The 26,860-nt window shown below is 37.4% G+C and overlaps 1 protein-coding gene across 3 annotated transcripts; it reads right to left on the minus strand.

Moving 5' to 3' along the window:
* Positions 1–403: 403 nt before the first annotated feature.
* Positions 404–26,134, minus strand: LOC133818835 (phospholipase SGR2). 3 transcript variants are annotated; one of them, XM_062251926.1, is made up of 21 exons: positions 25,535–26,134; positions 25,316–25,416; positions 24,829–25,023; positions 23,897–24,052; positions 23,562–23,630; positions 23,299–23,451; positions 22,929–22,979; positions 17,584–17,754; positions 17,297–17,446; positions 6,543–6,608; positions 5,799–6,443; positions 5,646–5,724; positions 5,436–5,557; positions 5,195–5,267; positions 4,477–4,579; positions 3,536–3,629; positions 3,393–3,455; positions 3,095–3,137; positions 2,758–2,861; positions 1,970–2,016; positions 404–1,146 (listed from the first exon to the last, which is right to left on the minus strand). In XM_062251926.1, the coding sequence occupies exons 1-21, from the start codon at positions 25,767–25,769 to the stop codon at positions 906–908; spliced, it is 2,961 nt and encodes a 986-aa protein (XP_062107910.1). In that variant the 5' UTR covers positions 25,770–26,134; the 3' UTR covers positions 404–905. The 3 variants fall into 3 exon arrangements, with proteins under 3 accessions (XP_062107910.1, XP_062107909.1, XP_062107911.1); XM_062251925.1 differs by having other exon boundaries at positions 23,556–23,630; XM_062251927.1 differs by lacking the exons at positions 17,297–17,446; positions 17,584–17,754 and having other exon boundaries at positions 23,556–23,630.
* Between the last annotated feature and the right edge of the window lie 726 nt (positions 26,135–26,860).

The following is a 26,860-nucleotide window of genomic DNA, read 5'->3' on the forward strand; positions in this document are numbered from 1 at the left end:
ACTTCTATCATGATTTTTTTTCCATTTTGTATTATAGCTTGCCTACAAAACGTAGGGTTCATATATGCCACTAACATTACAAATGGCCTTATGAAAAGATGGAGCAACCTTAGAATATGTTGTGACTCCTACAACACAAGACTAAAAATTCATTTGCACATACACAAAGTACAGAGCAACAAAACTGAAAGCAATAAAGCAATTGACACCAAGGATTATATTGGTTCGTCTTGTAAGCCTACATCCATTTTTGAGCTTCATCATGAGCAATCCACTACAAAGAAGATAGTGTTCTCTCCACAAAATGAGAGAAAAGGAATAACGAAGAAAAGAAAAGAGAGACTATTTATTTGATACCATAATAATGGTGATAAGGAAAAGAAAAGAGAACAAAGAGAAATCATTTCAAGAAGACAATCAGAGTAAACTTTATTTAGGAGAAAATGTTGTTTTATATTACTCTCAGTTATCTATAACGGAGGAAACTGAAAGTGAAGAAAAAATTCTTATCAAAGATGGTAAGGTAGACCACTCACGAGTCATGATTACATTCAAGAAATATAACTAACTAAAACAAATCCTGATCAACCTTTTCTGTCTCTTATATATACACAGATTATATATATTTCTATCTATACATATACATATATGTATACATGAAGTATGAAATGTGGCATCCGTGAGCACAGGAGGATCATCTTTTGAAGGGTCATTTTAGTGTTAGAAATCACTTAACCTTTGCAAAGCATCTCTACAGTATGGTTAACCAATTCCATAGCAGCAAGGCCAATCATTTTTCTTCTAAAACAGCCGGAATGATTTGGCTTGCAACAGAGCAAATGGTCATAGGCTCAACGCCCAGTCCTCCACTTGAATAACGATGAGAAGTAGAAGCAGTTCAAAATTCAATGCTTCTTCAATAGCTTATTTGCCCTACTTGAGAAGTTCCTAACCACGCTTTTGTCAGAGAATGTCAAAGGAAGCTCCTCCTCAATAATCTCTCTTTGATCAGACAAACCTACGGAGTCGCTCGCATCTTTCATGTCCTCTCCATGAGAGGCTTCAGTTGAATTAGGATCTTCAGGTATATCATGATACAAGTGTTTCAAAATGAAAAGAGCAGTATCATAATCCCTCCAATAGTTTCTGTACCCAAAGTTCCACTAGTTAGAAGGATAATACACAGCCAAATCTATGACATCAGTTGTAGCTTCTTTAATTGTTCAATAAATGGACATGGAAAATAAAAACTTCTACTAATATATGTTTTAGTTTTCTAGTTGTATTTAATCTTTTAGGTCACGTTTGGATAGTAGGATTAAATAGGATTGGATTAATATATAAAAGAACTAATGAGTTAATCATTTGCCAATACTAAATTAGAAGAAAATAGGTTGGATGCACTATAGCAATCTTTTTTTCTTACTAAGCAAATACATAAAGGTGGGAATTGATTAGGATAAAATCCCAAGTTTTTTAATGGGATTGAGCTATCCCAAACTAAGGGTGTTATTTAGGTTGTTGGATCTCTAATTTGAGAACAAAATTACGTTATAAAAATTATCCAATCCTATCCAATTCAATCCAATCTCACTATCCAACGAGACCTAGAAAATGCAATACTGATCAGAAGGGTATATTTAAAAAATGAGTACATAGCGGCTAAAATATTCTATGTTTTCAAAATATTACACTTTTATACCTAAATTTGTTAAAATGCAGCATTTAAATACTCAAATAGTTAAAAATTAATTTTGTTTAATCATTTTTTTCTCTATTTTAAAAGTTTTTAGCCAAGTGATTTTTTAACTTTTGGGTATTTAAATGGTATATTTTAGCAACTTTTAAGTATTTTTCCCTTAAAAAAATGTTTGGATATAAAAATGCAACATTTTGAAAACATGGGATATTTTAGCCATCATGTACTCTTAAAAAATTGATCTATAAATTCATAAATAACTATACGTACGTATGTGATCCAATGGCAGCTATATATGGATGCTGGAACGTTTTATCCTGCACAATCAACAACAAAGACTTTCAGAAATCAGAGGAATTAACTCATTCTAATAATACGAGAGGACATCTGATTTTTACTCCAAATGATTGGTCTTTCTATCAGTAAAAAAAAACATCGCCCACGTTCAACAAGATATAACTTCAAATTATCCATTATTTACTAAATTCAGTATTGTGCGTGTTTACTATGGCATTTTATAGTCTGACAAGAACTTGAAGCCAAGAATACATGATTAAGATGTCCCAACTTTCAACTGAAATCTCAGAACAAGACTTGCCCCACTAAAGACAACCTCTATCACCTGACCAAAACTCAGATGTTCTATACACCAACTGTTTGTCTGAGGTAACAATGTAAATTGACTGGGACTAAAGTACATTGGTTTTCCTTTATAGTTTTTCATTTTCGGGGATGATGCTTCCAATATTATACCATAATATAACAGAATAACAATGTGACAACTCTTCAGGACTAATGGCAGCTTCCCAGACACAAGCATAATTTATTTCCTACAAAAATAGAACACCTAACAACCTGAAACCCAGAGATAATTTTTAATCGTTCAGTGAAAGAAAAAGTACTCATGTTTAAAAAATTTTATATTTAGGAATAATAAATCTAATAAATGAAAATTCAAGAATAGTTTGAGAAAATATGGCCTGAAAAAAGCCCAACAGGCTGGAGAGCTAAAGCTGCATATAAATGAAAAGAATTCATGATAAGGTAAAACTACCCACTTGAAGCATGTGATCGACCCGTCCTTCAGTGCTTCCTGTTAATTTCTCCATCATAAGAGAGCCGTATGATCTCTCTTCTCTGACTTCGGCTGTTTCTTCTCCTTCTGCAACAACCAGGGGAAGTGAGAAAATGACAAGATTAGATTAGATAGAATAAGTTTTGGAGCTGGTGAGTCTACTTATTTATCTAAACCCACTTATCCTATATCAGGAAGAATACGTAATAAGATTCACTGTTGGTAAAGATAAATGCCTACTTATTGTTTCTTTCACTTAAGATAATGCCAAGAAACAAAGGATAAGCAATGCAGGCCAAAAGGATGTTAGAACCATTTACCTTCTGAGTCATTTCTTGACTGGCAAACTGTAAGCACTTTATTCTGCTCAAACATAAAGCAAGTTAGAGCTGCCAAGCTTCACACATTTTTAGGAAACTAATAATTAATCATACAATTTCACTACTGACATTTTTACTATTTATATATATATATATATGTAAAACAAATGCTCAGGATCCAGTGCTAAGAAGTTTCAAAGACTGAAAAGTACCCGCCTTGTGTATACAATATAAGATACTTCTTAAATGCTTCTTAAAAAAGAAAAGTCATGTATGAAAAGGAAAGAGAATAGCGCACCCTAACAGAGCTTAGGCGATCCACAATAGCTTGAGAACGAGAAGCTACATCTTCAGCAAATTCCTACACCACATTGTATGATCTCTTTACGGAAGGAAAAAAAAAGAGATATTTTTACATCAATATACATTCAGATGCATTACCTGAAACCCAATGTGCAACCTTTTTCCACCTTTGTGGAATGGTACAATGACAGGTCGTTTGCCGATGTATTCTTTACAAACAAGAGGTTCTATTCTGTATGAATCACAACTTACTTTCATTATTTCTTCTACATTTAACAGGAGCTATCACACACAGAATAGAGAATAGATCTCAAAACATGATATGTATAACAATCTCTTGTACAGGCTTGTGAGCAAATTTTATATGTTTGAGATTACAATATACAAGGAATTGCGGAGAAATGAAACCAACAGATATATTTAAAAAAAAAATAATAATAGAAATAATGGAGAAGCGAGTCTGCATTATTCTCATCTCATTGTTGGGACTATGAAAATTTGTAAGAGAAGAAATTGTTTTTTTTATTCCTGTGTATTTCAATTGATAAAACACAAGTCTATTTATACAGTTTACACTCCTAATCCTCTTAATTATAGAATAAACAAAAAATCACAAAGATTGCCACGAATCATCTAAATAAGGAAACTACTTAATTTACAGCTATAACAAAATCGTGGGATTTTTCTTTGATTTTCTCATATCTGTCAACACTCCCCCTCCCCCTCAAGCTGGATTGTAAATATTGATGAGTCCAAGCTTGTTTACTAGAAAATCAAGTGACAATTTCAATAATGAAATTTAATTTCTGTCTGTCCACCTAGTCCCTTGCCTATCTCTTTTCACACTTATTTTTAGTTTCTTTTCTTCTCTGTATAATATGGTCTGATCTGCTCTCTTAATTTTCAATCCTGATAACTTGTATAACCTAATTTTCTCAAAACATTTTGTTAGAATAGAGTATACACAACAACCATCTTAATCTAAGAGAACAAAGTTCTCTTCTGATTCTTCAGAGGAGAAAAAAATCCAAATGAACCTCTTTAGAAAAGAGGGGATGGGAGAAGGGGAGGAAACAGACCGATATGCTACGGGATCAAACGGGTGAAATATGTTGAACATTCTCCGACAAGCTGGAAACTCCTCATTAATGTTTTCCTCTTCCCAATAATCTTGCCCCTTTCCTGGAGAAGAAAGCATAAGAGAAACTCCTATTGGTTAATAGTTCAATTTTTATTTTAAGATCAAGAAATAAGAAATTATGAGAAGAAGTAAATTCAAATGTAAAAGTGCACCTCAACACATTCACTAGCCTATCCAATTCTCTAACGAAAAAAAAAAAACTAGTCACAAAAAATTAAAAGTTAGTCTAGAATCATGGAGAGATGGTACACAAGCATAGATGTTAGAAGATACAGACCTCATAATTTAAAACTCAATAAGGTAGGAGACGGAGAGAATCGAGAAGGGTAAAGAGGAAGATGAGATGAACAGATAGAAAGAGGAATTTAGAGAAAAATAGAGAAATAGATAGAAAATAGAATTACATAGATTGAAAATACAGACCTAAAAAAGAGCTAGAGATATATAGGAGAATTAAGCGATAGAAAATTTTATTCAGTCATAATCTGACAAATAAGTGCACTTCTTTTTTTCTTTCAAATTGTCTTGCGAATACTATGAAATAGAGCACCATTTTGAGAGAATACATGGAAAAAAGAGCATTAAACAAATCCTTCACAAATATTGAGACCAATTATTATGCAAAGTTTTATATACAAATAGCCATTAACTATTACCAACTCCAATACGAATGTTACGAAGAGCAAGAAAGACACCAAGAGGGGATCCAACAGCAAAAAATGTGTCAACCTGAAAGAAGGGAAAAAAGAATTAATAAATTAAATGAGACAGTTTATTACAATACAACAGTCACTTAACTCCTTCAAAAAACTTGAAATTTCGACTTTCAAAGCAAAACGAAGAAAGTCATAAAAATTAAATCTGAGAGAGAGAGCATATGAAGTCCGCCTCCTGCACCTTGAATTCAAGCTTCGTGTAGTTGATATAAGGGGTATAACTCTTCAGAGAATCATGATGATCAGCTGGCAGCTTGTTACATATGGGTTGCTTTACTACAGTTGTAGGTGCTGTCTCGTTTTCTGTTATCAAGTACATCAAAATTTTCCAAAGCTAGAACAAAAAGAAGTAAAAATACAAGAAAGAGATACTAAATAATCCAGCAATCACCTTGGTGGAGCCTCATAGTCCTATCTTCACCATCACATTGCAATTCCAGTTCAGCTATTTTGACCTTCAGGGATTCAACCTGGTGGAGAAAGTCACCATATATGAGATAGAGGGTTCTCATGGAGGGGTACGCAAAATAAAGGGCTTCCTTACCTCTTTACTCAGTGATTTAATTATTTTTTCCATATCTTTTTTCTCTGCACACATTTCTTCAGACACTAATTCTGAGGCATCATTACAGACTCCAGAACTATATTCAGTAGTTTCATAAAAATTGTCCCTGTTATCAAGAACCAAGCCCCTAGGATCGCAAACTGATTCAAGAACATCTTCATTACAACTTGATTGCTTAGAGTCAAAAATACTTTCAGATAATATATTGAAGTCAGGTGCAACAGTGTCTACAATGGTAGAAGCTTCTTCAGTGTTTCCATTTGATACATCATGTACTAAAAGAGTTGGCAGCATACTCTTTTTTTCATCATCTGCTGTAGCAGTTACGGAGGAGCCTTTTTCCCCAAGATTAGATCCAAGGTTTGATATGCCTTTCTCAAGTATCAAAAGAGCTGGTGATATGCTCTGATTTTTATCATCAATTGAACCCACCATGTCTTCAATATTTTTACTTGCAGAAGTTTTATCTTCCAGATTGTGGTTGTTACCATCATGGCAAAAGTCTTCACCTTTGGCATGTTCCCTGTACATTGAGTCCATTGGAAATGGAGTAGACAGATTTTCCTGGTGGCAGAGGATATCATAGGAGAGAACACTTCCCAAAGAATGACCGTATATTGAAACCTGTACAAGCCTTAGCATCATATAAGAAGAATCGTTGCAATATAGAACTTCAATAGTTGTAACTTCAATTAATATATATTTATTTATATGTGTGTGTACCTTTCCATCATAACCAGGATTCCTCTTAAGAAACTTCAAATACAACTGATTTAATTGATTGGATACCTGGTCAAGAATATTACTCTTCTGTTATTTCAGACATAAGCTGTTGTTATCTCCAACATAAAAGGCATTTTATTTTTAAACGAGTGCATTTCCAGTAGTAGTTTATAAAAACAATAGTTTTGTCGGAGAAAAGTTCATTGACACTCCAAGTTCATGGAGTGTATTCGTGCATGCACCTAATTTATAAATTCTCCCTTTAACACAATTTTGAATGATCATGTAGATTTTGTGTGAATAATTCTTCTAATCTGATTTTATCGATGAATAAAATGGACTATATATAAGCTGAATACAAAAACTAGACAACTAAAAATAAGGAAAAAAATTACAACCTAAACGTAGTTGTTCATTACAACCTAAACTTATCTGTACAATATTGTCTCAATTTTATTTCTTTGCTTCATCTATTTGATTTGTCCTGATTCCAATCAATCTGAAATGATCGCAAGACAGCTCTTACTCCTATGATTCTAATTCTTAGATTTCTTTTTCATTTTTAGTTCGAATTATATGGAATTTCGATATCCATCGAAAGAAAGAATCAAATTAATGAAGGAAAAAAGTATTTACAATAAGATAAAACATGTCTATCTAATATTTCTACACTCCCCCTTAAGCTGAGTGGTACTGTTATACAAACCCAGCTTGGAATTGAATTCTTCAAAACTTGTTCCTGGTGGGCCTTTGTTAGGATGTCAACAATCTGTTTCTTTGTAAGAATGTAGTTGAGCACAATGATCTTTGAATTCACCTTCTCAGAAATGAAGTATCTGTTTATTTCAACATGTTTAGTTTTGCCATGGTGAACCAGATTTTTAGCAATGCTAATTGCAGCTTGACTATCACTGTACATCTTAAGAGACTCGGGAGAGTCAAACCTCAATTCATTCATATGCCTTTTGATCCACATCCCTTCACAAAGCACGATATTCTAACTCTGCACTACTCCTTGAGACCACACCCTTTTTGCTGCACCAAGTGACTAAATTACCCCATACATAAGTGCAATAACCACTGGTTGATTGTCTGTCGGTCAGCTCTCCAGCCCAATTAGAGTCTGTGTAAACTTCCAAGTCCCAGTTGTTGTGTTTTCTGAAGTGCAAACCAAGATCTGGTGTCATTTTCAGAAACCTTAGAATACGATACACTGCCTCCAAGTGCTCCTCACAAGGACTGTGCATATGTTGACTCACAATAATGACAGGGAAGGTCTAGCATGAGATGAGAGAGATAGATTAGTTTTCCTACTAATCTTTGATAACCCCTCTCTACTGGAGTTGAATCCTTTCTTCGAATAACTTTCAAGTTTAGATCCATTGGAGTGTCAACTGACTTGCTCCCAATCATTCTAGTTTCCTTTAGAAGATCTAGGATATACTTTTGCTGAGATATAACAATTCCATATTTCGATCGGGCTACTTCCATACCAAGAAAGTATTTGAGGGTTCCTAGATCTTTGATTTCAAATTCTATGGAGAAGTCTTTTGAGATTTGAAATTTCACTTAAGTTATCTCCAGTTAATATTATGTCATCTACATAAACAATGAGAATTGCTAGCTTCCTAGTTGAAGAGAACTTGAAAAATAGAGTATGATCAGTCTGGCTTTGAGTATATCCATGTTTGACAACTAACTTTGCAAATTCGGCAAACCATGCCAGAGGTGATTGTTTCAAGCCATAAAGAGATTTGAGAAGTTTGCACACTACTCGACCACTGGAGTGTTTCTTCATCTCGGGTGGAATTTCCATATAGATTTCTTCTTCGATTTCCCCATTCAAAATAGCATATTTTACATCCAACCAATATAAAGGTCAATCACAATTTACAACAAGTGATAACAGAACTCTTATTGTATTAAGTTTGGCGACGGGAGCAAAGGTCTCCCAATACTCAACACCATATGATTGAGTGAACCCCATACTCAACACCATATGATTGAGTGAACCCCTTGGCAACCAATTGAGTCTTGAATTTGTTGATACTCGCATCTGAATTATACTTGACGGTGAAAATCCACTAACAACCAACTGTCAGCTTTCCTTAAGGTAACTCAGCGAGAACCCAAGTAGCATTTTTCTAAAGTGCATTCATTTTTTCATCGACTGCAATCTTCCATTTAGGATCTTTTAAGGCCTCATAAATGTCTGTGGGAATCTGAGTAAGATCAAGAGAAGAGACAAAAGCTCGGTACGTAAGTATTAGTTTCCCATAAGCAACATACTTTTCAATGGGGTGATTGGTACAAGTTCTAACACCCTTCAAATGAGCAATAGATAGATCGAGATCATCAATAGTAGGAGAAACTAATTCATGAGTCATTGAATCCTTACCTTCATAATTTTCAAGGTCAAGAGGGCTTTGATGAGTGTTTGAACAGTTCTTGTCTTGCATGTTGACCTCTATATTCTCAATTTTTCTCCTGCTATAAACACGAAGTTTTATGTTACCTATATCAAATTGTGCTTGAGTTTGAGGTGTTAGTAAGTTTGAAAGAGTGTTTGGATTTTCTAAGGAGGAAAGTGAGGTCGGATTGACAATAAAGGGCAGATTAGATGTGTTTTCTACACTGATATCTGGTTGAATAGGAAAAGAAGGCAAGGACCAGTTGATTGATCTGGTTGGTTAGGCAAAGACTGAGCACTTTGATGTTCGTGTGCCACAACATTGGTTTGAGGAAATGCAGCTTGATGATCCTGAAGAGCTTCCCAAAGTTGATATTCCTGTGAATGCTCCCCCTAAACCAGATTTGGGAAAGAAAGATTGATGTTCAAAAAAAGTGACAACCATAGTGTTATAGACCCTTTTTATAATTGGTGAGTAACATTTGTACCATTTTTTATTGTTGGAATACCCAATGAAGAGACACTTGTGAGACTTTGGATCAAGTTTTGTTCTTTTGTGATCATAAACATGGACAAAAGTTGTACATCCGAAGACTTTGAATGGAAGATCTGAGGAGAAGGCTGAGATATGAGGGAATGTTGCAAGTAACAGATTTCTTGGGTCTTTGAATTGTAGAACTCAGCTAGGCATACGATTGATGAGATAGGTGGCTGTGAATAAGGTTTCCCCCAAAAAATGTTTAGGAACATGATTTGAAAACATGATAGATCTAAAAACTTCAAGAATATGTCTGTTTTTTCTCTCAGCCACTCCATTCTCCATTTGTTGCAGAGTATCAACACATATGCTAATGCGAACAATTCCTTGATCTAACAAGTATGGACCAAGAATGGAGTTAAAACATTCATTTCCATTATTATTTTTCAGGATTTGGATCTTTCGATTAAATTGATTTCGAATCATGGAATGGAAAATTTTAAAGATAAAAGCAGCTTCTGATTTTTCTTTCATAAGGAATGTCCATGTTGTCCTACTATGATCATCAATAAAGGATACAAACCATCTAAATCTATTAATATTTGTTACTCGTGAGGGTCCTCAAATATCACTATGTATCATTGAAAAAGATTGTGAAGGTTTGTAAGGAAGACTGGGATTAGCAAGTTGACAGACTTTACAATGAAAGAATTTTTCTTTTGTGGATAAATAAATGAGGAAATAATTTTTCAAGATAACTAAAATTTGGATGTCTAAGTTGAAAATGCCACAACATGATGAGATTTTCGTTCAAAACAGACAGAATTGAAAGCAGAAATTGGAATGGTTACCACAACTTGATTTGTGAACTTGTTTCCTTTTAGGAGAATCCTTGAGAATATAGAGTCCATCATGCATTCTAGCACTACTAATCACCTTCTCTGAGCTCTCAACTTGAAATTCACAAAGATTTTAATAGAATTTAGTTACACAATTCAGATCTCGAGTAAGTTTGCTTATTGAAAGAAGGTTGCAATTTAGTTTAGGGACAAATAAAACAGATGAGAGGAGATCATCTGATAATGTTATAAAGCCAGTCCCTATCACTTTTGAGAGAGATTGATAGGCCTCCATTGATGTTTGTTTACTCTAGGAAGCCTACAAGGGCTTAGTGTGGGGAGGACAGTAGTGTATTCGGTCTGTGGGGGGTACTTACAGTTAGTTATGTTAGCTAATTTTCAGTGGGATGGGGTACACAGTAAGCCAATATAGGCTAGTATAAATAAACAGTTGGTTAAGAGAATTAACCAGGAAATCAGTGTAATCTGTACTGGAGAGGCTGGGCTCTCGAACAACCCAGGTCCCCCTAATACAATCTTCCCATTTTTGCCACTGTTTGCTCTTGTTCTGTTAGTTTGCTGCTGGATTTGATTCAATTGACAGGAAATTCCTATCAACGTGGTATCAGAGCAATCGTCCTGATGGGCCCGAAACCGCAAGTACCGATGGAAATATTTGATGAGAAATTGGAGGCACTACAGACAGTTTAATCGGAATTTGACGGAAGTGCGATCGGAATTTCACCAGCTGCCGCAGGAGATCGATTTCCTGAAATCAGAAGTGCAACGACTGCCGGAGATAGAGAAGAAGATGGACTTCATTGTTACTCATTTAACTCAGCTACTACAAGCTTCAGGGAGAGCGACCACGGACGGTGTCGCAGCCAGCGCCGATCGGAATCGTCGGCCACTCGATGGGGACACCTCACCAGTACCGGCACCGGGTTTCTCCACCGCATCACCAATTCAACAGCCACCTCCAACTTGCACGGCGCCGCCAGTAGCTCCCTTCGATCCAGATTGCTCCGCTCAAAACTATGGCCAGGATTTTCGCCCCCCTCGACTAGAACTTCCACTTTTTTCTGGAGATAATCCCGACGGCTGGATTCAAAGAGCAGAGCGATATTTCCTCCTTGCCCGATTACCAGAACCTGCAATGTTGGAGACCGCCATCGTCGGATTGGACGGCGACGCTCTCACCTGGTTCCAATGGGAGAACCAGAGGTGGCCAATCAACTCTTGGGCCACTTTAAAAAAACTGATTCTCCTCCGTTTTCGCGCATCTCCAGTGGGTTCCCTTTCTGAAGAATTGCTTTCGATTGTTCAGACGACCACCGTGAAGGATTATAGAGTCCGGTGGGAAGGATTGGCCGCGAGAATCTCCGATATCCCTGAACATATCTTAGAGGCTAGCTTTGTTCGGGGTCTGAAAGACGACATCAAAGCCGCCTTGCACATCTTGCAGCCGATCGGACTGGGCCAACTCATGGACACATCCCAACGAGTTGAAGAGGGGCACCAACTACTTCAATCGGGCCCAACGTTCAGGCCCATGCTGCCCAAAGGAAGTCTGAACCCTAGTATGGCCCCTCGCACCCCAGGCGCTTCCATCACGAATCGACCGACTCCGGCACCTCTGCACGTTCCACCTTCGTGTTTCTCGACCCAGACCAGTGCATTTCGGCCAAATGGAGCTCAACCACCAAAACCAGCGTCCTTCCGGCGACTTACTGAAGCAGAATATCACGACAAGAAGGCAAGGGGTATTTGTTTCCGTTGCGACAAGAAATTTTTCAAGGGACATGAGTGTGAGCAGAAATCGTTTCAGGTCATGTTGGTGTTGGATGAAGATGCAACCCAGGCAGTTGAAGATTCTCCACCCCCTTCGCTGGATTCGGGAGAAACCGTGGTTACAGAAGAGAACCTCGCAACGTTATCATTGAATTCCTTAGTGGGTATCACTTCTGCCCATACAATGAAGCTCGCGGGACGCATTGGAAACCAACAAGTAACTGTGCTAATCGACAGCGGCGCAACACACAATTTCATCTTTATGGATATTGTTCTAGCATCGAGCATTCCGATTACAGCCACTACGTGTTACGGCGTCCTATTGGGTACTGGCGGCAAGGTTAGAACGGAGGGGATTTGCTCACAAGTGGAGCTGGACCTAGGGGCATTACGTGTGGTGATGGATTTTTTGCCATTAGAATTGGGCGGTGCGGATGTAATTTTGGGCATAAAGTGGCTGGAAACTCTCGGTAATATGCAGGTTAATTGGCGCACCATGGTGATGAAGTTTGGGATGGCGGGCGTTTGGATCACTTTACAGGGCGATCCGAGTTTGTGCAAATCACCCATATCCCTCAAGGCTATGCTGTTGTCAGTAGAGAAGGAGGCACAAGGATTTCGGGTTCATTTCGGCAACATGGCAGCGGACATTGCAATGGAACAGCGAGGCATTCCAGCTGAGATTACTGAGGTTTTGAGCAGATTTCAGCCAGTTTTTATGATGCCAGAAGGATTACCGCCAGCGCGCAGCCGTGAACATCAAATCACACTTCGAACGGGTTCAGAACCCATTTCGGTGCGCCCATACCGTTATGCTCAAGTACAGAAGGCTGAGATAGAAAGGCTAGTGTCTGAAATGTTGAGAGCAGGGATTATTAGGCCAAGCACCAGCCCATTTTCGAGTCCGGTGCTCCTTGTTAAGAAGAAAGATGGCAGCTGGCGCTTTTGTGTTGACTACCGAGCAGTGAACCGCGAAACGGTGGCTGATAAATTCCCAATTCCAGTCATTGATGAGCTGTTAGATGAGCTCCATGGAGCTCGCATTTTTTCGAAGTTGGACTTGAAGTCGGGTTATCATCAAATTCGCGTTAAGGAAGAGGACGTTGCAAAGACAGCTTTTAGAACACACGGGGGACACTATGAATTTCTTGTGATGCCTTTTGGCATCACTAACGCTCCAGCCACATTTCAAGCGCTAATGAACGAAGTTTTTCGGGATTTTTTGAGGAAATTCATGCTGGTTTTTTTTTATGATATCCTCATTTATAGTAGCTCCTTTGCGGACCATGTCACTCATTTAACGCTGGTTTTGGAGCGCCTCCATCAAAATCAGCTTTATGCGAATCATAAGAAGTGTTCTTTCGGTCAAATGAAGGTGGAATACCTTGGGCACATCATTTCAGCCCAAGGTGTATCGGCCGATCCTAGCAAGTTGGAGGCCATGCGAGATTGGCCAATACCGAGAACTCTCAAGGGACTACGTGGTTTTTTGGGTTTAACGGGCTATTATCGCAAGTTTGTTCGTGGGTATGGGAGCATAGCCAAACCTCTTACCGATCAATTGCGCAGAGATGCCTTCAATTGGTCTAGCGAAGCACAGACAGCTTTTGAGCAACTTAAGCAAGCGATGTGTTCGGTTCCCGTGCTAGCACTTCCTAATTTTTCAGCACCTTTTGTGGTAGAAGCGGATGCTTTCGGAGTGGGTTTAGGGGCTGTCCTCATGCAAAACAGCCAGCCAGTTGCATTTTTCAGCCAAGTTTTGGCTCCACGAGCGCGCATGAAGTCCGTTTATGAGAGGGAACTTATGGCGATTGTTTTGGCTGTTCAAAAATGGCGCCCCTACTTGTTGGGACGTAAATTTGTGGTGCGCACTGATCAGAAAAGTTTAAAACATCTCTTGGAACAGCGGCTGGTTGCTTTGGAACATCAAAAATGGCTTACAAAGTTGTTGGGTTATGACTTTGATATTATTTACAAACCTGGATTGGAGAACAAGGCGGCTGATGCTCTTTCACGGGTCCATTGCGATGCATTCCTGGCAGCTATTTCAGTCCCTAACGTCATTTCTATTCCGGATCTCCAAGCACACGTAGCGACTGATTCTTTTTTGACCAAGATTATGAAGGAGCTGTCTTTGGGTCAACATGGGGGCGGGTATTCATTGGTTCAAGGGTGTTTGAAGTTCCGTGGTCGGCTGGTTATTCCTTCTTCATCACCCTTTATTCCCATATTGTTGCAGGAATATCATGGGAGTAAGATGGGAGGTCATTCCGGAGTTTTCAAGACATTTCAGCGGGTGTCAGCCGACTTGTATTGGCGTGCAATGCGCAGGGATGTTCAGCGTTTTGTGGCTGAATGCACAGTTTGCCAGCAAAACAAGTATTTAGCACAATCTCCCACTGGTTTATTACAGCCTTTACCAATTCCAGACCAGATTTGGGACGACATTTCTATGGATTTCATCGAGGGACTGCCGGTTTCTAATGGGTTTGATACTATTTTAGTCGTGGTGGACAGATTAAGTAAGTATGGGCACTTTATTCCTTTAAAGCATCCGTTTTCAGCAGTCACTGTGGCAACTGTTTTTGTGCGGGACGTGGTAAAGTTGCACGGTATTCCACGTTCCATAGTTTCAGATCGCGACAAATTATTTCTGAGTTTGTTTTGGAAGGAGTTGTTTCGTCTGCAAGGGACAGCTTTGAAGCAAAGTTCAGCTTATCACCCTGAGTCCGATGGGCAAACGGAAGTGGTCAATCGTTGTTTGGAGATGTATCTTCGCTGTTTTGTGAGCTCCAAACCGAAGCAATGGATGAAATGGTTGGCTTGGGCGGAATATTGGTATAACACTTCATTTCATACGGCGGCTGGTATGACACCGTTTCGATCTGTTTATCACAGGGACCCTCCTCCACTACTACGGTTTGAGCAGTTTGGTACGAAAGTCTCTGCTATGGAGCAGTTTCTTCAGCAGCGAGATGATATTTTGGTATTGTTGAAGCAGAATCTTCATCGGGCCCAACAGAAGATGAAATGTCAGGTTGACAAAAAGCGGCGTGACGTACACTACCAGGTCGGCGATTTAGTCTATGTCAAGCTCAGACCATATCGGCAGCGCACATTGGCCAAGCGGTTGAATGAGAAGCTTTCACCTAGATTTTTTGGCCCTTTTCCAGTCACAGCTCGTGTGGGAGCTGCTGCTTATCGTCTCCAATTGCCCCCGGAAGCTACCATACACCCCGTATTTCACGTTTCCCTCCTTCGCCCAGCTTTGGGACAAGGACAGCAAGCTTCGGCATTGTCCCCAGCCTTAACAGCTGAGTTGGAATGGCTCTTGGAGCCTCAAGAAGTGCTAGAGATTCGCCTAGGAACACAGAAAGAACACCCTCAAGCTCTCATTAAGTGGAAGAACCTGCCCGATTGTGATGCTACGTGGGAAGATTTTAACGTGATTCAAGAGCAGTTTCCCAACTTTCACCTTGAGGACAAGGTGAAGCTTTTTGGGGGCGGTATTGATAGGCCTCCATTGATGTTTGTTTACTCTAGGAAGCCTACAAGGGCTTAGTGTGGGGAGGACAGTAGTGTATTCGGTCTGTGGGGGGTACTTACAGTTAGTTATGTTAGCTAATTTTCAGTGGGATGGGGTACACAGTAAGCCAATATAGGCTAGTATAAATAAACAGTTGGTTAAGAGAATTAACCAGGAAAATAGTGTAATCTGTACTGGAGAGGCTGGGCTCTCGAACAACCCAGGTCCCCCTAATACAATCTTCCCATTTTTGCCACTGTTTGCTCTTGTTCTGTTAGTTTGCTGCTGGATTTGATTCAATTGACAGGAAATTCCTATCAGAGATCCATCGACAATTCTGACTGTGGGAATTAGCACATAGTTTGAAGGTGGTGAAGACTTGTAAATCACCCGTCAAGTGGTCGGAAGCCCCTGAATCAACTATCCAAGAACCTTTGTTGGAGGTTGCAGTAAATGTGTGAGACGTAGATCCTTGATGACACATTATACTGGCATTTGCCTCGGTTGAAGGAGGGTTTGGCTGCTGCATAAACTGCCTAAGAGGTGTCGGAGTTGCATCAATTTTCTCCTTTTTGAAGTGGCTAACTTTGTTAGAAGAAGTGGTGACATGAGCAGCTGATTGAAAAGTGGGCTTGGCTGATTGAAGAAGTTTTAGCAGCCATTGATGAGAGAAGTTGGTATTTTTGAGATTTGACACTTTTGAGGAAGAGGAGTTGGTTGGAATAAGCTTGCAAGGATTGATTTTTTTTTTTTTTTTTGGATGAAATTGTGGAGGAAGCATCAAGGAGTGTCGATGAAGATGTAGTTGGAAAAACTCATCATCGGGGTGCTACACGCACCTACACGCGTCGCGCGGTGAGAGAATGGGCGGAGATGGAGGCGGCACATGGGGCTCACGCACGACTCTGCTGTGCGTCAAACTTTGGGGTCCTGTCGACCAAAGGTGTAGCAAGCTGCCTGTGTAGGAGGTGAGAGTAGAAGATCACCCTAAAATGGTTTTTCAAGGTTGAGCTCAAGAGTGCAAAACCCTAAAAAAATTTGAGAAAGGACAGTAAAAAATTGGAAAGATTTTCCAATTTTTGGACTACTAATGCTCTGATACCATGTAATTTTTGGGTGAATAATACTTCTAATCTGATTTTATTGATGAATAGAATGACCTATACATAGGTTGAATACAAAGAACTAGACAACTAAAAATAAAGAAAAAATTACAAACTAAACTTAATTGTATAATATACTCTAGTATTTACAATAAGATAAAACATATGCCTATCTAATATTTCTACAAATCAAGTCTAAGACAATTCATTCTTGGGATTGGATTGATTATTTTGTTTTTCTTAAAACAAAATAAGAAACAATAGGTTGTATTATAATAAAAAGATGAAAAGGTATCATCCATCCATGTTTACAACCTAAGAAAATTGTTTTAAAATACGAAGTAGTCAAAATCCAAAAGGCTACCCAAGACTTTACCACTATTTAGTTCTGATGGAGGTGGATTATTAGAAAGTAAAGATTATTTAAACATAAACTGTATAAAGATTGAGAAAACATTAATGAATATGCAAATTAATTCTCCATCTATATATCCAAATTATTTAATAAAAAAACATTAAAAAAAAGTGGCTCAATATCTAACAAAGAACCTTCAAAACTAAAAAAGGCACAATCCAAGTAGTACTTTAGGGATCAAGTATATGCTACCGAGTTGATGATATCCTGGCAGTAGATGGGGCTCATGTAGTATAACACGTCATGAGCAGTTGCACTCAACATGACACGGAGACCCCTCACACCATCTAAAGTACATTTTTCAACTGTTGTTTCTCCACTAAGCTTTAAACCTTTTCTCCACTGAAAACCAAATAGATGGATAAGTAGAAAAAAAATGTTAGACAACTTGTATACTGATGAGTTAATCAATCAAATGAAGAAGGTGATGGTGATGGTGAGGAAGACAAAATAATCTAACATATAAAAAAGTCTCTTACCTGACATGGGATGAAAAGAACTCTCTGAATGCCATTCTGATGTTGAGTAATGTGGCGTTCTGCTAGACTTGCTGTGATATGGCAAAATGTACCAACATCATCAACTAAATTAGATTTCTCCAATCTTTGTCCAATTCCATGAACCATGAAGACTAGGTGTCGTACAGGAACCTACACCAAATACACAACCTTAAAACTATATTTCTTTATCAAGAATGCACAAGTTTAAATTTGTTCTCTCTTGTATTGGTGTGTGTGACACTGGTTAAATAAAGGCCACAACAAGATCCATCCGATTACGTAATAGAACACTCTCATATTGTTTTCTCTAATGAAGAATGAGCTGTGAAAAAGATAAACTAACACAATTATGGATCCCCAAAGTGCATCTAGTTAATCATCAAATTAGGAACATTGATACACCAAATATGATAATTAGATTACATGAAAGAATTGTTGTACAGTGAAGGAGCATTGCAACTATGCACTTTCTATTTCATCAAGCATTATAGTACAAAATCCAAAAACAGGAGGTATGCACTCACTACATCAAACATTTCGCATTTCTATTCTGTACAAAATTCAACCGTGAGAGTTACTTTTGTGTCAAAAGAAATAATTTACTTCTTACAACCATCTTATTTATAAAAACTAGTGCTTACTAGGAGCAATTACGACCTTGCGGCAATAATCAATCTGAATTTTCATAAAAATATAAAATCCATCAATATGAGCTAGCAGGCATTATGGCAAGGTTTTGCAAAGAGCAAGTTGACTAGGCCATTTCCAAGTAAGTGGGTTGTGGCCTTTATGATGGCAGCCAAGTCCACCATGGTCCCACAAAAGGCTGACATTCTTAAACTGAAAGCCTTTGTGGATATAAGAAGTGCTTGAGGAATTGACAAAAAATTTTGGGTTTTTGTGCAATACTTTGAAGGAGCAAGCATCACTGTCAAGATCCCACATGACTCAGTGTGAAATTGGTTGGTGGTGTACAACTACTTGTGTAGAACTCACTCCCAAAAGACTAGCCTATGAAAGGAGTGCCCAAGTGGTTATAAACCACCAACCAATTCCATACTTCATTGATGTAAGATCTTAACAGTTTATAATTTAAGAAAGCCATAATCAAGTAGAACATGAAGCGAGAAACTAAGGCTTGAGTTGTTACATCAACCAATACTTTCAAATGGCTTGAGTTGTTACATCAACTAGTTGGATTTGAGTTACAAGTGGTTGTATGTCTCAGTATGAACCAATATCTGAGTTACAATAATTTATATGTTGTAAATCGTAATATAAACCTAATTTATTATTATCATATGCTATAAAATATATAGAGCCAAGTATGCAATATATTCATGACCTTGATAAATATAATAATTAAGTTGTCATGGCTTAGAAGACCCCAAACATTTTTCCAATACTTTCAGTACTTTTTGGCAGCATTATAAGGCTCAAAATAGTGTTGATCAGAAAAGAATACTTTGTTGCGGCTTAACCATCAATCTGAGCTTGTGGACATAAATTTGACAGGGTGTCAAGTAAATTCCACAAGGTGTGTAGTAAATTCAAAAGAATATCGAGTGTGTTGGGAGGCTCATATGCAAACAATTATCAAAATAAAGTTATTTTGCAAAGTGACATTATAAAAAAAAAAAGGATATTTTATCAAACACCCCTTATATTAAATGGCAAAATAGCTACCCAATGACTTGTTTTATCCCAAAGGCTCTCCTTATTCTCCTCGTAATCTTTGAGTTTTCTCTTATTTCTTTCAAGCTATAAATCCCACCAAGTTTTCACAAATGCTCTTCACCAAAGACTCTACTGAACTATACCGCCTATAATGTTACACGTTAGTAGCTCAATACTGTGTTGGGGTGTACACCCTTGTAGGTTGACTTCCATAAGAATTCTATGCCATAAGGAAAACTTACTGTCCTCTTCCGGCAAAGTACACACCAGATTCTCCACTTGTATGTACCAGCAAAGGGAAATCGCTTGAAAGGGTCTTCAATGAATAACAGAGATAATAAGGAAAATCGTAGATAAAACCGAGAATAGAATGCAAAAGAAGAATAACAAAGCAGATCTGATATTTAATATTGAGACCTCAACTCTCCCAAGAGCTACTGCTCCATTCGTTATAATTCTCATGCCCTCCTCCTCCTTCTCCTTAGCCTCCTATTTATACTATCATATTCTAACTTCACTACCCCTCATTACAATGACTCATATACCCCATTCATTTCATATAGTCTATTATTTATCGACTTTGCCCTCTATATAGGTGTCTAACATTACCGGCTGCCCAAGTTTCACCTTGTCCTCAAGGTGAAAGCAAGTGAAACCATTCCAGAAATGTCCCTATGTTGCCCAACCTTTATCAAAAAACCAAGCAAGTAGTGTTGTATTCCCAAACATAACAGAAAGAACAAAAATCTTTTGGAGTAGAATGTCCAACGGCTGACCAGCTGTTCTTGTAGGCCAATTTCCTACCATCAGAATAATGTGTTAATTCTACGACAAGACCGCAATAGTGAGTATAAGTGGGAACAATAGCACACCAAGGGGCCACGTGATGGCTCCAATCATTTAGAATTTGAGTGGCACCGTCAATTGGGTCAACTGGAAAGAAAGGTTGTCGGTAGGTCTTCATATGTAAGGTTGATTGTCTTGCTTGGGCTCACCTTGAACTTGGCCCAACTGATTGGATTGTGTTCTACAAATTATTGGAAAGGGTGGGGAGTGCCAACGTAGGACCCTTTCCTCGGCGTTCTCATTAGCAGGGGATACCATTCCCCATCATTTGTTTCTTCTCCGCTTAGCCGTCGAATCTCTCGTTTGTGTTCAATGACGACTATATATGGGGAAACAATCGCCTCAGCACCAGTCGAGGGCCCTAATTGCAAATGTTCTCCACCAACCTCGGCAATGTTTCATTCTCCATCTAGTTGTTGACGTTCTTGTTTGTGCAAACGGAAACGTCACTGGACCAAATTCTTTAGTTCCACCCATGTACACATTGGTCAGACTCGAGCTCTGTCCCATCGTACGAAACAAGTGCTTCGCCGATCATGGAGGCAATGACGATTGTCACTTTCTGCGCCTCTGTTGTCTGTTGTTGGAAAAAATACTTTTCAGTTCGTGCAATCCAAGTGTCGACGTTGTTGCCAAAAAAGATCGCAAGAAGAACCTCCATTTGCTCGTGGCGATTTGTTGAATGTTCTCCAAGAATATCAAAGATTTTGATGTCGTTCTTGGATCCGATTTCTCGTTTGAGAAGCCAAAGGAGTTGGTCTTGCATCCAGTTCAAAATATCGAGCTAAAGGAGCATCCAATCGATGCTGCCAAGGTCCAATGGAATTGAGTCTAGTGCTTGCTAATATTCTACAACAAGAGAAGTAGCCTTGCCAACATCGACAATGGCTAGGCTCATGGTGAATCGAAATGGCTTTGGACCACTTGATGTACCCCAGATTAGGGACTTTAACATAACAAGGATAATAAGAAAATTGTAGAGAAAACAAAGAATAGAATGCAATAGAAAAATAACAAAGCAAATATGATATTTAATATTGACTAATAAAATGATAAGAACACACAAGAACAATGAGGTAATCGACATACCTCAGCTCTCCCAAGAGATACTGCTCAATTCATTATAATTCTCATGCTCTCGTCCTCCTTAGCCTTCCATTTATACTATCATAAATAACTTCACTACCCCTCATTACAATGACCCATATACCCCTTTTATTTCATATCGTCGACTTTGCCCTCTATATAGGTGTCTAACACACACATAGTCTGATATATCAGTTTTTCAACATGGTTTATCTAGTTTAAAAAAACACAAAGTGAGTCACTCTCTTATATATCCCAGTATCATACTTTCACTCCCTTTCACGTGTGGGTCTAGATCAAACAAAGATCCTAGGGGTAGATAAAAAAAAAAAAAAAAACTATAGGCCAAACAAGCGACAAGCCAGAGAGTTGCAAATTGTAAGAATTTACTTTTTTTCTTCTTTTTTTTTAAGCAAAGCACTTCTTGTATTATTAATAAATAATATAATACAAGGAATAAAGGGAAAGTATAAACAAATTGTGAGGACTCTTGACCTCCAGCTCTAATACCAGGAGCTCAATATCGGGTATGCAATTCTAGTTTTCATTGACAAATCATAGGTGGTAGAAGCCCTAGCATTCTAGGGCTGGTTACCTACCAGTTGGTTACTAGATTTTCTATTTTGTTATTGATAAGTTTTTCTAAATTGTAGTTAGATATTAGTTTTATATCCCTAGATTAGTGGACTTTTTTAGTTGGGCTCTATGCTTACAAATAAGAGGAAATAAGACCCTACACCCAGTTTTAGAAACCCATTTAATATCTACTCGTATTTTAAAATGTTCATTTTTATACCCTGTTTTTAGCAAACTGTCAATTATACCCTTATAAAATGTAAACCACAACCTCAAAATGTAAACCACAAGCTCGAACATGTAAATCACATATTCATGAAGGTAAACCACACCACTACAAGCCTCAAAATGTAAACCACAACCTCCAAAATGTAAATCACAACCCCCAAAGTGTAAAACTCAGAAATGTAAACCACAAGTCAAAAATGTAAATCATGCGCCCCAAAAGGTAAACATTGTAATAAGGTATTTTAGTCACTCTGTCCCTAATTGTGGGTATTAATTAAAAAAAAATATGTGGCTATTTATGGTTAATAAAGGATAAAATTGGGTAGTTTTCAAAAGATCCTAAATAAATCACTTGTATCACCAAGAAATATCACTAAAGCAGCTCATATCTCTTCCCTTCCAGATCTGGTTTCAGCAGGTAATAATACAACTAATTGAATATAAAACGTAAAGACTGATTGAAAAATACAAAGAAAAGGAAGCAAATCATGTGTATATACAATCCAATCTCCTAAATTAAATCACAAATCATCTCAGATTTATCCACAGTTTTCTTAATTCTCATCTTTTTAAAAAAAAAAATTGTAAGTCAATCATCAATCATGATGCTAATAAAATGCCTTGAGCCAACTCATACCTAATAAGAGTAGAATAGTTATTGTTCATAAGTTTATGTCTCTTTATCTCCTCTCCATTACATTACCAATCAAATGCATTTTTATTTGTTTAATTTTTTATCAGATGACCAGGTAAAACTGTTGTGACTTTGCTAAGAATGTAATATCTGAAGTCATCTACTATCCAATATTAAATTTCCCTTGAAACCACGATAACCAACAAAATTATACTATACATATATTGAAAGTGGATATGAAAATCATGATAACGAACAGAAATGCAAGAGTGCAAACCTGTGAACAGTAATCATCCATTTCTTCCTCCTTCCGTTGACGTAGCTCGTCCTGAATTGGAGTGCAGAAAGAAAAGGCATTTAACAAGAGCATACATTATTATTCCGTATTTGTTAACAATGATGAGAAAACGTAGTCATAAATCAACAATTCACAAAAATAGTGGCAAGATATAATATAGATAATCTATTTACTTATCTAATCAAATGCTTAAAATGCAACAGTTAGAAAAAATTGAATAAAGGAGGAAAAGTAAAAGTAAATGTTGTCACCAAAATTTCTATGGTCTAAACCACGTTTAATTTCTTTTTACCATGAAAAAATAAATATAAGAGAAAAGCACAAAGAAAAAAAAGTTTCAGGCAGAGACTTGAGTGGGTTTTGCTGAGTGAGATGTTGAATATCCACGTCTTAACTTGATTCCCTTTGCACCGAAAGGGATGACACTAGAAAATCCAGAAGCCTCAATATTGACCCAAGCCTCCCACGTATCATCTTCTCCTGTAAAAAGAGCATGTAATCCCTACAGCGCAACCCCAATATGCATTTATGAATCAGATGTTAACTGAGATTATAAAAATCTTTATGTAAAAAGAAAACATTATAAACTACTTCATAAAGCTTTACATGTACCAGGGAGCCTTGCAAATCAACTCGAGCTGCAAAAAGTCCTGAGGGTTGGAATCTTCTTCGGCGCCAAACCTGGAGATAACTATTGAATAAGCCAACGTATTCATTATTTTGCAAACAAAATGACAACAGAAGACACTCAAATTGAAGCTCAGTCAAAAAATGGTGAGCTCCACTATTTATTGGAAACAAACAGAGGTCGGTAGACCAAAGATAATGTAATCAGGATGCATCAAAACCTCTGCTCTCATACATGTAGAAAATTCAGCTGTTTGAAAATGTCTAATATATATTATGTTAGTTTAGGACTTTCAAAGTAGGAATTTTCAGTTTCAAACCTTGCTACGATAAGCAATCTCCAACTGTTCAGCAACATCCTCACGAAGTGGGAGCCAATCAAGACCCCCTTTACGAGCAAACCAATGACCTCTTAAAACACGTCGATTTTCTCCACTCCAATAAACTGGGAAAGAGTACCTTTTCTCTAAATCTACCTGCATTAACCATATCATTTAACTTACAGAAATAATTTTAAAAGTTAAATCTTATAATATGTGTGTGTAAAAATATGTATATGTATGTATATTACATTGCTTAAAGAAATTAAGGATATATTAGTAATTGCAGGCACCAAAAAAAACTGAAGCATAATCGAAATACTCAATTTAACAAAAGAACCAATTTTTTTTTTAACAAAACCTCAGTTTGCACTAATATAAATATAACCAATTAGAAAGATGAGGTGAACCGAATTGTCTTTTCTGTTGTCTTCCAAACAGAAATTATGTATCACTTGGATGAATAACATCAAAGTTTACAGTGTAACTTTCAATATCTGTTAATCTCGCATTAATATATTCGCATTGAAGATTAATTCAAGCACATATGTAGAAATGGCTGGTGTAAGACTATGTTATAATCTATTGTGTGAATATCTAGCTAAGACAATAAGTAACTAGTAACGCTATTTTTAAGAAATATTAGATGTATGTATTCGATTTTGTGCAATTAAATCATCACAAAGATAGTCATGGAGCCAAGTAATAGCTAGTGGGGGACTCAAGCCCCCCCCCCCCCCCCCAAAATTTTTTTGTATTTTTCAAAATTAGTTATAATTTGAGTAATATTTAAAAAAAATAAAAAATAGAGTCTAATTTTGTAATAAAGTATTAGTTTATCCCCCTCTGAAATTAAATAATAAAAAATTAAATGGTCCATGAGGAGGGCGGCTCCTAAGAACATCATAAACAGAAACAGACAGGAAGCATACCTCATAAAGTCCTCCCTTCACTGGTATACCAACTCTCTCTTCCTCCACTTCATATAATTTGGTTGATGGACCACCCTCTAAGGACAAGATATTGACTTGTTTATTCAATTTATTGCTGGAGCTAGGCCGTTCTATTGGACCTTCACTGCATTCTGCATACTCTTTCCACCAACAAGCAAGCAACTCTTCCTCCCTCTGTAAATGTGTGTTCAACAAACACTTAACAATCCATCACCGAGTAGTTAAATTAAAGTAGCACTATCAAGCTCGATTACCAAAAGCTTAATATTCTATAAATATATATATATATATTAAGGAAATCTTCCCCTCAAGTGAAATTCCACCAAGTTTAGCATACATCTATACTCTGATGCCAAATTAACTAGCATTTACTTAGAATATAATGTTCATATTCCAAAATGCATTATCAACATCTTCTCAGATATAACAATAACAATAAAGATGTGGTGTTAAGCAGTTAGTTAACCTGTAAAAAAGATGCCTCTATTGCAAGAGAATCCCTTCTGCCAAACCGAAAATACTCTCCTTTCCCAACTACCTCAGTCCGAGGAACTGAAGCAGCCAACTCTGAGTATACACAAGAAAGCATCTAAGTTTATATTTTGGTAAAACTAATTACAAGTTCAAATAGAGTCTATATCTACTATACATACGTAATGAAAGAGACAGAAACGAAAATCTTTACCATTCTCAGCTAAAGGAACCTTGCAAAAGAACCAGCGAACATCGCCGCCATCAGAGGGGCTCCTAGTCTGAGCAAGATACTTCTGGCGACCTATACACTGTTCAATCTCATCCTCCAATCTCGCAATATTGGACGGCGTGTTCTTCAATAAATCAGGACATGTTTCTTCAACCCGACGAGAAACGTTTTCAGTCTTAGGGTCATTTCCCTCACTTGTTGCCGATCTCGAATCCATGAAAAATAGCTTACGAGCTATAATGCTATAATAAAGTAAAAATAAAAAATCGGGCTTCCTTCAATTTGGGGACAACTTCATCAGTGGAAACTCAGCCAAAACCCACGAATGGGCATTCTTAGAAATCAGAAAGAAAGAGATTCGCATTGGAGATCAAAGCTGTTAAAGCTGAAGATTATCTATTATTTGGGTAGTATTAGGGGAAAACGCTGCTGATTTTTTTTTACAAGATTTTGAAAATTGAGAAATGGAAATCGAAGATGGTTTGTTCGGTTATTGGGAAAATGAGAACGAAAATGTGGGCAAAAATAAAGTACAGACGGAGGAAAAAGAAGAATGACAGGTTTGGTTTGCGTGACTGGTGGATGTACACCTAAGAATTGGCGGTTGCTCTTGTTCTCTCTCCTTGTTTTTCATTTTTAAATAAATAAATAAGAATAAAGACTTTTTTCTTTTTTGTTTTTCCACCTCCAAAATTAGAAATGTATAATTCATAAATCTTACAATCTATATCTTTCTATATAAAAAGTGTGTTATAATATTGTTGACTGCGTTTTTAGCCAACGACGTGAGAACGTCAATAATGACAAGCCTTCAAGAGAAATAAAAACGACAACACATGGTATAAACAAGAAAAGTAAAGAACACAGGAGATTTTTATAGTGGTTCAGCCCCGATTGTCGGTAATAGCCTAATCCACTTAGAGTTGTGATTTATAAATCTATACTCAAGATCAGATGGACTATGCCAACTGAGTTTCTTCAGTATAAATTGTGAAAATACGAGAATTCTCTCTAATTTCAGCACTTTCTCTCTCTAGAATAGACAGACCCAATTTTATCTTTCTAGAAAGAAGAAGCAGAAGGAACCCCCTTTCTCATCTCATAAGCTCTCTATTTATAGAGATGGGATCCTCAACTGATATCCCCTTATAATAGGGATATTTTATTATATTTATTACATTTATATTACAAATAAACATTCAAAATTCGAAATGTAACAAACTCCCCATTTGTGGGAAGAATGAGAGATTCCCGCGTATGTTGTTGAAGCTGTGTCTGACTTAGTCTCCTCTAGCTAGTTGGTCCACC

Source organism: Humulus lupulus, chromosome 2 (assembly GCF_963169125.1).
Source record: "Humulus lupulus chromosome 2, drHumLupu1.1, whole genome shotgun sequence".
Classification (NCBI taxonomy): domain Eukaryota; kingdom Viridiplantae; phylum Streptophyta; class Magnoliopsida; order Rosales; family Cannabaceae; genus Humulus; species Humulus lupulus.